The sequence below is a fragment of the Solanum tuberosum genome, unplaced genomic scaffold (genome assembly GCF_000226075.1).
Source record: "Solanum tuberosum cultivar DM 1-3 516 R44 unplaced genomic scaffold, SolTub_3.0 scf00069, whole genome shotgun sequence".
NCBI classification, from domain to species: Eukaryota; Viridiplantae; Streptophyta; class Magnoliopsida; order Solanales; family Solanaceae; genus Solanum; species Solanum tuberosum.
This window is the reverse complement of record NW_006238995.1, coordinates 1,070,626-1,081,034: the sequence shown is the minus strand read 5'-3', so window position 1 is coordinate 1,081,034 and position 10,409 is coordinate 1,070,626. Positions and strand designations below refer to the sequence as shown.

General features: G+C 34.9%; 2 protein-coding genes across 4 annotated transcripts in view; both read left to right on the top strand.

The window, feature by feature from the left end:
• The window catches only part of LOC102605383 (chitinase domain-containing protein 1), an 11,892-nt gene extending 3,091 nt beyond the window's left edge, over positions 1 to 8,801 (top strand). Inside the window, exons 5-11 of one of the 3 annotated variants that reach the window (XM_015307935.1) lie at positions 191 to 288; positions 636 to 723; positions 1,124 to 1,475; positions 2,499 to 2,723; positions 4,055 to 4,450; positions 5,260 to 5,382; positions 5,523 to 6,026. In XM_015307935.1, coding sequence (XP_015163421.1) covers positions 191 to 288; positions 636 to 723; positions 1,124 to 1,475; positions 2,499 to 2,723; positions 4,055 to 4,086 — 795 coding nt within the window. In that variant the 3' untranslated portion in view covers positions 4,087 to 4,450; positions 5,260 to 5,382; positions 5,523 to 6,026. Of the gene's footprint in view, positions 1 to 190; positions 289 to 635; positions 724 to 1,123; positions 1,476 to 2,487; positions 2,724 to 4,054; positions 4,451 to 5,259; positions 5,383 to 5,522; positions 6,027 to 8,515 lie in introns of those variants that run through there. The other 2 variants (XM_006345502.2, XM_015307936.1) reach the window with 2 other exon arrangements.
• Positions 6,361 to 8,726, top strand: LOC102606061 (probable WRKY transcription factor 41). The gene is made up of 3 exons (XM_006345504.2): positions 6,361 to 6,838; positions 7,693 to 7,815; positions 7,953 to 8,726. The coding sequence occupies exons 1-3, from the start codon at positions 6,516 to 6,518 to the stop codon at positions 8,500 to 8,502; spliced, it is 996 nt and encodes a 331-aa protein (XP_006345566.1). The 5' UTR covers positions 6,361 to 6,515; the 3' UTR covers positions 8,503 to 8,726.
• Positions 8,802 to 10,409: the final 1,608 nt, after the last annotated feature.

The window sequence follows — 10,409 nt, the reverse complement described above, 5'->3', positions numbered from 1 at the left end:
GGGGGGGGACGAACTGCTCTCCGTTTTCTAACAGGTCCCTTGAATAGAGAAGCCTATAGAGATGGTGCTAGCAACTGAGAATTAACTAATCCTCTAATCTTTACCTCATTTAATTATTCTGTTTCAACATGTCAGGTAATGTTGGATTACTAGCTAGTCTAATGTTTTGCTTTCCGCTCTCAATCTACAGATTTTACCTAGAGTTGTCCTGGAGGCGATTCCTCTGGACTTGCTTAAGAAGAAGAAGCTTAGAGAGAAAGCAATCAACCTTATCATAATGGAGTGCAAGTGAGTCTCTATTTTAGATGTCTGTTTGAATTTTATTGCAACTTGAAGAAGTTAAACCGGTGTTAATTGCAGCCACCTGAGTTGTGCACAAAGATAGTAAATGGATAATCTTCATTTTTGGTAGGATCAGATATTGAATCACGTACAACATCTATAAGCATATTTATCTAGAATGAGTAGGTAATAGATGAACTGATGAAGATCCATTGCAATTACTCACAAGATACACATTTGGCAAAACGTACCTCCAAAGTCCAAACCAACGATTATCCATTCTATTAGCATGTCTTTTACGTCAGGTACATTTTCTTCATCCACATATTCTGAGATCCTTTTATCTTATGTAGGGAAATGGAGTATGATGGTATTGTACTTGAGTCCTGGTCAAGATGGGTAGCTTATGGCATCTTGCATAATTCAGATATGAGAAATCTGGTTAAGTGCTTACCTTCTCTCTCTGGTTTTTGTTCCTTTTAGTAACACTTGGGAGCTGGGAACAATGATATTTTGTGTAGATCCTGAACGATAAAGTTCGTTCCGTTCTTATAAGGTGGCGTGTAGTTCTAACTTCTGAAAATAAAGGATCCTATCTCATACTTTTCATTTTTTGCTTTGTACAAAAGCTGGAAACATGAAAGCCATTACATGAAATATTTTATTATATGAAAAATATTACGTAAATAGTGCCTTAATTATTAGAACCTTCTTAGTTTAAATTTTAATATTTAAACTTCAAGGAAAGAACTCTGCATTGGTGAGTGTAATTTGGGTATATGGAAAAGTAATTCACAAGATTTCTGATGAGTTCTGCTTCTTTGATGGTTTGCAAGTGTAGGCATTGCAATTTATAAAGCAACTTGGAGAAGCTATGCATTCTGTGCACTTAGAAAGGAATGGCAAGACAAATCTGCAGTTAGTTTATGTGATAGGCCCACCGCGTACAGATAAGCTGCAGGAGCATGACTTTGGACCAGAAGATTTACAAGCCCTTTATGATGCTGTAGATGGTTTCTCTCTCATGACTTATGACCATTCAAGTCCTTATAATCCGGGTCCCAATGCACCTCTGAAGTGGATACGCTCTACGTTGCATCTTCTTGTGGGTGCTGGCAGCAAAAGTAGGAGATTGGGTGAAAAAATCTTTGTCGGGATCAACTTCTATGGCAACGATTTTGTCATGTCCGGAGGTATGCATATGTTTATCTTATTGTGCTATGTGTAACAATATTCCCTCACTTCCCCCTTTGCACCAACCCTGAGTAAAAAAGAAAATGAAAAACACCATTTTTTTTGGCTTATGTCCTTTTGTTCTCTAGGAAGAAAATTAAGAGGAACTTCTAAAGATATTAGTTAAACAGAGTTCTAACTTTTCCTATCTGTAAAGTTTTGAAGATCATAGAAAATTCAGATATTATAGATGTAAAGATGGTCAATTTTATGTCAGGTAAAGGACTGCTAAAGTTTTTTGTAGTGAATGACTCTGTTTAATTACTCATCTCCCTTGAAATCTTGTGATATATGTTTTCCTGGAAAATATTGCAAACAAAAATTTCAGTTGGCAATGGGGGTGAATGCAAGGATGTAGTTTCACATTATCTTGACCTACGAGAGTAACATCGGCTTTAAGGGTAAATTTGAATGATTCATGTGCAATGAAGCTGACTTTAAAGTTGATTCTGGTGTTAGTGATTAAAACATCTCTAATATTTGAGTTCTAAAAAAAATAAAAAATAAAAAAAGACAATTGTAGAATTACTAATATCTTCCACAAGTTAGGTGTCTAGACTACCATTTTGGCCACACTGTTGATGCTGGGCATTTCTGTACAACATTCTTCTCCATTTGAGGGTGGAAGAATCAAATATCCACCCTCTAAGGGATTTTGCATCTCCAAAGTTTTCTGATGAGAGTTAGTAAATACCGGGTGAGATTGGCCGAGCAAACCATTTGCTATACTTCTACTATCTCACCCAAAAAAGTTATCAGGCCAGCTGCCGATTGTGTAGTTGTACTTCTCTGTAGCTTCTTTTATTTTGCTTCCCTTTAATCTGTGGACGATGCTATACATATGTTTCTGGAGTGTACTAAGACCTATTGGACTACACTTCAATTGCAGCTCAAATGTCCCTCTTTTTTCATCTTAAAGAGTTTGATGAATCTTTACTTGCTCATATCTGTCAATCATTTGTAAAGGATCAGTACATTTACAGGTTTAGGTGGGGGACCTATCATAGCACATGAGTATCTCTCTTTGCTGGAGCAGCACAAGCCTTTATTTCAGTGGGAGGGGAATAGCGCTGAACATTTCTTCTTGTACTCTGACAATCAGCATGTCCAGCATGCTGTATTCTACCCAACGCTCATGTCACTTGCAATGCGACTTGAGGAAGCTTGTTCATGGGGCGCAGGCATATCAATTTGGGAAATTGGTCAAGGTTTGGAGTACTTTTTTGATATTTTGTAGTGTTTTTATCTTCACTTGGTGTCGGTGCCTAGTCTTACATTCCATTTGTTTGATTAAATAGTCGAAAGAGACTATGTTGCTACAGTTGTCATGGATTAGTTTTTGAATCTAGAATGCGGCTCTATGTTACCATTTTCACTTCACTTGCGGTTTTCTTGTATATGAACTGTCTTATTTTCTCTCTTTACACATACCAGAACTACTGAATTGTGGAACCTTCTTCATTTTTTTACCAGGGAAAGGTCCAAAAGATATACCCTATCATTTGTGATTTATTTCATATATGCCTTCTGTTTACCTCGGCTTATAGAAGTATCTTCACCAGTTCACCTTAATCTTTCGTCTCAAATATGCCCCTCCAACTTGCAGTTTTCCATTGCAGTGGTATATTTGGACCTTTTCAATTGTTTATGGATATGCTTTTCATTACTACAGAGGGTTATATATAAATGAATCTGATAGCTTAGGGGTAAATTTGAGTTTCTTGTTTCTATGCCTCTCCATAATGCTAAATGTCAGAGCCAAGCGGATAAGTGTTGAGGGAGAGCTAAATATGAGACAAAGCTGAGGAGAGCTAAATATGAGACGAAATTAATGGTGGACGCTTTGGTGGACCGAAGGCAAGGACAAATCTGAACATGTTCCCTTTAGGACCTGTACCTTTTATTTCCAAAACTTGGAATGTATTTCCTGGTCATTTATGCCAAAAAAGAGAAGAAAAAGAAAGCTGTTGGAATGTATTTCTTACGAAACCACAATGCATCTCCGTTCATATCACACGAATCAGACATTGCATTGGAAATTTGGGCAGTCATTTGTACCAACAGTTTTATTGATTTCAGTCTATCTAACTTTTGGTCAGGCTCAATTTGTCGAGCAATGTTTTCATTCTGCCTATTACTGAATTCAGATAGGCAGTTCGGGGGTATGCCTCGGTGTAAAAAGAAAAAAAAGAAGATATTTATCTTGTTTCATTTTATGTGATGATATTTAATTGGATATAAATTTGTATAAATATGAATGAAAACATTAAAGTAATAGTAGTTGAAAAGTAAAATATTGTAGGTTCAGTATCTCTCAGAATGCAAATTATGATGACTAAGGGAGATAAGGGTCTATTTTGGTGAAAAGATAAAACAGTCTCTACACAGGCCTTGATAGTCAACTATTTCAACATATGTTGACTTTACCAATTACTACATACATTTGTTAAGGACAGGGAGACTGGTGAACAAGTCTTCAAACTAATTTATATACAACTAACAAATTATTTTTTCTCATCAATCTCAAATTCATATTCAGATCTGTTTATTGCTGGCTATAGCTTTGTTTGAGCATAGTCAGCCAGTTTCGTGACTTTGCATAGCTGCGAAAAAAAATGGGAGAAAACAATTTTTGGGAGAGAGAAGTAGTGATTACTGAGCTAACCAAGGGGAAGGAATTGATGTTGCAACTGCAAAAACACTTTGATCCCATGAAACAGGACGTTTACCGGTATTTGGCTGCGGAAATACTTTCTTCCTATGATAAAGCTATGTCCCTCTTAAATGGCACAGCTTTATCAGGTATGATGAGCAAAAGTAAAGAGATCATTAATCCATCACCATCTTCATCAACTGCTTCCCAGCTGGAATCTCATCAACTTCTGGCTGATAGTAGCACTAAGAGCTGTGACCGCCCCTCTAAATCCAGGAAGAGGTATTCGATCTTACCACCTCTCTTTTCTTGTGTAACCATTTGGTTTTCGAAACTTATTGATTGTCTGATCTGGATTCACACCGTAGAAAACCAGCCATGGATTTTTAGTGCTATTTACTAAATAGGACTAAATTTTGATCAGGACTCAATCCTGAGACTCTGGTTAATAGTGAACAGAACTTTTACCATTCTACTTCATCCCATGTGGTATTTGTACAAAAATTTAATGTGAATTGAAGTGATATGTGCTTAAGCTTAGATCTTTAGAACATCCAGAGTGTCATGAATCGCTTTAAATCTTAGTGGTTTGAAAATTTTGATCTACTGGTCCTCAGAAGTGGTACCTAGCCTTACTACAGTACCTAATGTTATTTCACAGGTGTCTGGAGAGGGTATAGGATGGTAGAGTCATAGAGGGGTTATTTCCGATAGACAGTCAGAACCAAGACTCTCTTAACTTACTATGGTCAAGTAATTAAATGAATGAAGTAGGATTATATATAAATGAACCTTGGTCAAATGATAAATTTTATGTAAATAATCATGGACTTATTAAGTTGATGCTAATACTTGGTGCTGATAAGTATTTTTCCTCTAATAATGCTACATGATAGCAATCATATTCGTATATGTATGTTCTCCAAAGACAGTTACCAAATTGTATGTAAACAATTTCGCCTACACTAACTGTAATTATTCAGATGATCAGGGCATGAAGCGGTATAAGCTTTTGAAACTTAAATTGTAGTATTCTTACATGTTAAAAGTCCTTGTTAGAAACTTCAACGTTACACGATTAATCATTATAGGAAGATGCTGGCACCAAGGACAGAGTATGTAGAAGCTCGACACGGAGAAGAGGTTCCACCTGAAGATGGACTTAATTGGAGGAAATATGGACAGAAACTTATCTTAGGTGCAAAATATCCCAGGTGAGTACTATTCTTAAGTTCCTTGACCAAAAATCTGAATATCTATTTCATGAATGAATTGACCAAAAGGTTGTATGATACTACAATATCCGGGAATTCCGTGGTTAACTGATAGGGATTATCTTCTTTTGGAAATGCAGAGAATATTTTCAATGTGTTTGTCGTCATTGTGATGCTACTAAGATGGTCCAGCGAATCCAGACAGAGCCATTAACTTTTGAAGTTACCTATGGGGAAAGTCACAGTTGTGGTCAAGAAAACAAAAACCGAAATGAAGAACTACTAGTTGCTGTGGGAACTCAAGTTGGAAGAGCAGCAGGGAAACTATCTGAATGTTACATTCCTGAGATGGTTACCCCAAATAATTCTAAAACGAAATATCCATCTGATATTACATACGATACTATCCTACAGTTATTCTCAGACCAACCAAGTTATATTCATTTATAATCAAGTCAATTTTATTAACTCAAAGACAAAGTGACCAAATCTCCATTTACTGAAATTGGAGTAGAACTTCTAAATTATAGATGTTTGTACGTCCATGAATATACAAGCTAAAGGTAGATATTCTTAATTGGGAAAAGAAACTTGTATTCCAAAAAGAGAAACTATTTACAAGCGGCTACTCCTTTACTTTCACACCCCTCTATTTTTAACTACTAATTCACATTTACAGTATATACCTTGATGGTATCAAAGAGGAAGAAATAGTGATTCAGTGAAAACATTATTCAATTACTCCTTGATACTATTTGAGTATATATAGCTCTGATGGCTCAATTACTGCTTGATATGATAGATAACATTATAGTATAGAAGGTTCAATATCTCCCATAAAGCAAATTATGATGACTAAGAAGGGAGATAAGGGTCTATTTTGGTGAAAAGACAAAACAGTCCCTACAAAGGCCTTGATAGTCAACTAATGCAACATGTGTTGACTCTATCAATAACTACATACATTTGTTATGGACAGGGAGACTTGTAAACAAGTCTTCAAACTACTAATTTATATACAACTAGCAAATTACTTTTTCTCAAATTCATATTCAGATCTGTTTATTGTTTTGGCTATAGCTTTGTTTGAGCATAGTCAGTCTGTTTGGTGACTCTGTATAGCTGCGAAAAAAATGGGAGAAAACAATTTTTGGGAGAGAGAAATAGTGATTGCTGAGCTAACCAAGGGGAAGGAATTGATGTTGCAGCTGCAGAAGCACTTTGATCCCATGAAACAGTTAGTGTGCCAGTATTTGGCTGTGGAAATACTTTCTTCCTATGATAAAGCTATGTCCCTCTTGAATGGCACAGCTTTATCAGGTATGATGAAGAGCAAAGGTAAAGAGATTATTCATCCAGCACCGTCTTCATCAACTGCGCCCCAGCTGGAATCTCCTCATCTTCTGGCTGACAGTAGCACAAAGAGTTGTGACCGTCCCTCTAACTACAGGAAGAGGTATTCAATCTCATCCCTGTCTCTTTTTTTGTTTTGTTTTGTTCAACCATCTGGTGTTCAGAACCTATTTATCGTCTAATCGGAATTCACATAGAAAGTCCACCATGGGATTTTAGTGGTATTTACCTAATAGGACTACTTGTTCAGGACTCGAGACTCTGGTTATAGTGAAAGAACTTTTCCTATTCTACTTCATCCCTTTATGGTATTTTCATCCCTCACTTATAACTGAATTGGAGTACAAAATTTAATGTGAATTGAAGTGATACGTGCTACATTAAGCTTAGATCTTTAGAACATTAAGAGTGTCGTGAATCGCTTTATATCTTAGTGGTATATTGAATGCTTTGAAAAATCTAGATTTCCTGGTCCTGAGAAGTGGTACCTAACTAGCCTCTCTCCACTTACTACAACAACATATCCGAAGGGTAAGATGTAAGCAGACATTACCCCTACCTCTATGAGGTTGAGATGATGTTTTTGATAGACCCTCGATGCCAAAACTCTCTTAACTAGCTATGGTTAAGTAATAAAATGAAGTAGGATTATATATGAATGAACCTCGATCAAGTGATAAAATGAGCAGAGACTTATTGGTTTGATGCTAGTACTTGGTGCCGATAAATACTTTTTCTCTAATAATGCTACATGATAGTAATTATATTTGAATATGTATGTTCTCCAAAGAGAAAGTTACCAAATTGTATGTAAACAATTTCGCCTAGCCTAACTGTAATTTACTCAGATGATCAGGGCATGAAGCGGATAAGTTTTAGAAACTCAAATTGTAGTATTCTTATACGTGTTAAAGGTCCTTGTTAGAAACTTCAACGTTACACGATTAATCATTATAGGAAGATGCTGGCACGAAGGAAAGAGTATGTAGAAGCTCGACCTGGAGAAGAGGTTCCACCTGAAGATGGACTTAGTTGGCGGAAATATGGGCAGAAACTTATCTTAGGTGAAAAATATCCCAGGTGAGTACTATTCTTAAGTTCCTTGACCAAAAATCTGAGTATCTATTTCGTGAATGAATTGACCAAAAGGTTGTATGATGATACTATACTATCTGCGTGTGGATTTCACATATGGTCATTGAATATTGGAAATGCAGAGAATATTATCGATGTCCTCGTCGTTGTTGTGAGGCTACTAAGATGGTCCAGCGAATTGAGACAGAGCCATTAACTTTTGAAGTTACCTATGGAGGAAGTCACAGTTGTGGTCAAGAAACCAAAAACCAAAATGAAGAACTAATTGCTGTGCAGCAGACAAAATGTGATGAAGTTGGAAGAGGAGCAGGGCAAATATTTGAATCCTATATTCATAAGATGGTTTCGACCCCAAATAATTCGTATAACAATTCCTCAACGGGGGTTGAGTTCTCAAACTCCAATTCGGTATTCAACATCCCCAATTCCGACTTCATCCCCACACCGACTTCTTCACCTCATCCAGACATGGACTTTCCATTTGACTATAGTAGTTTCACTCACTTGTTTGGTCAAGATGTGCCTGATAATTCTGGCAATGATTCTCTGGCTGCTCTGGCTGCTGAGGTCTATAAACTCTATGAGGAGAATGGCAAACTCAATTTTCCTCATCGTTACGACAAACAGGCTGAGAATTCCAGACCCTCGAACAATGTTGGGGACCAATCATAACGTAACGTACCAAGTATCTCTCTTTGCTGGAGCAGCACAAGCATGTAATGTAATATAAAGGAAGAAATGGGCTCAACATTTCTTCTTGTGTTCTACCCATAGCTCTATATTGTCTGTCTCAATTTAATTGTCTTACTTTTCTCTTTGATCTATTCCAAAAAGAGTGTGTTCTATATTTAGATAAATTTTCAATTTGAACATTCTATATGATAGGTTTAAGACCATAAATTTCTGTATGACTTACTCTCGGTAAGGATGTTTGTTATGTATTGTCTCATAATGTATCATATTGTGTTGTATTTGTTAAGAATGACAAAAGTCTCGCATTGGTGGTTAATGAGTTGGGTGAATTCTTTATAAGACTTGGGCAATCTTCCTCCCTTTAAGCTTAACTTTTGGGGTGTGAGTTAGATCCGAGACCTAATTTCACAATATTAATAAAGTCAAAATGACACACGTCTCGGTTGTATTGCTTAGAATTCATCCCTTTACAAGTGTGTTAGGACTCGACTTATAGTTAACAAAGCAATACATCAACTAGTAGGAAAAGCTAAGCCCTACATCTTTTTTCCACAAGGAAAAAATATTAAATTTTAATGAAAGAATTCAATCTCTTTTAATATTTTTCTTTAGCCAAACCTAGCAATAAAAGTAATGAACATGACAAATATGTTATTTTATAATAATTTTTAATTAAAATGACTTTGTACAAAATTAGAACGTAGACAAAAATGTGGACATGGAAATTGAACTTGAATGACGTATAGATTTTTGCACAACCTTGCCACTAAGCTAATAGTACTCTCAAATGTGTCAAAGATCTAGACTTTTAGGACTCGTTTGGTAGGCGGTATTAAATAGAATAGTCCTTGGATTAAAATTTAATCCATCTAATACATTGTTTGGTTACATTATTTTATTTAATCCATGGATTGCTTATACATTATATATGGTCTTATTTTATCCCTAGTAAATGGAGGGATAACTAATCCTTGGATAAGACCCCTAAATGACAAAATTATCCCTTTATTCATTTTCCTAAATTTCTTTGTAATTTAATTTTCTTTTATTTATATTGAAATAATTATAAATGTTCTTTTAATTCTCCAAATTCGTTTAGTGTAATTTAATGATTTCATTAATATTTTTTATTCAATGTAGTTCGTCGATTAACCACTTGGACTATTTTTTTAATAAGCTTTAGCTATTGAACAATATAAGTAGTCTTAAATCTATGTTAAGTTTAAGATATACTTGACCAACAAAAAAAGTGGTACATCATACCTCAAATTTTATTATATATATATATATATATAAGTGTGTGTATGTATGTATGTATGTATGTATTTAACTTAACTAGTTAAATGAAATAGAAAATCCTAAAAAAAATAATATTGTCCCACAACAATTTTGATTAATTATTATCCGGGTAAGGGACTTTGGTATAAAATTGTATAAGTATATTTTTAGATCTTCATTTTTGATAAGTTTAAACTCTTTTGTCAACATCCAATTGCCATATACAATTATTATACAGGTTAAAATTTGTAAAAATAAATAAATAAAGATTTAGCATATATTTTTTTACTATGAATTTTATTCAACTGTTGCGTAGTATTAAATTCTTGTTATTAATTATGCACAAAAAAGAAAAAAAATGTTTCAATTTATATAACACTCTTTTTCTTTGTTATTTTCTAAATTTTTTTTACTGTAGTGTTATGGTCTAGTTATCTACCTTGACTCAATTACATGAAATAAACAATCTCATAATAACACAAGGGTATAATAGGAAAGTAATTTTTTGTAGTAGTTTTAAATCAAACACAAGATTAAGTGGGAAACAATGAACCAAACACTTAACAAAAAATAATCCCTGCATTACTAATCCCTGCGTTATCAATGTT

Bases quoted from the DNA above. Each gene is read 5' to 3' on its own strand.
- LOC102606061 (XM_006345504.2), top strand. From the start codon at position 6,516: ATGGGAGAAAACAATTTTTGGGAGAGAGAAATAGTGATTGCTGAGCTA. The intron at 6,839-7,692 runs GTATTCAATCTC...TAATCATTATAG, and splicing joins CCCTCTAACTACAGGAAGAG to GAAGATGCTGGCACGAAGGA. The intron at 7,816-7,952 runs GTGAGTACTATT...TTGGAAATGCAG, and splicing joins TTAGGTGAAAAATATCCCAG to AGAATATTATCGATGTCCTC.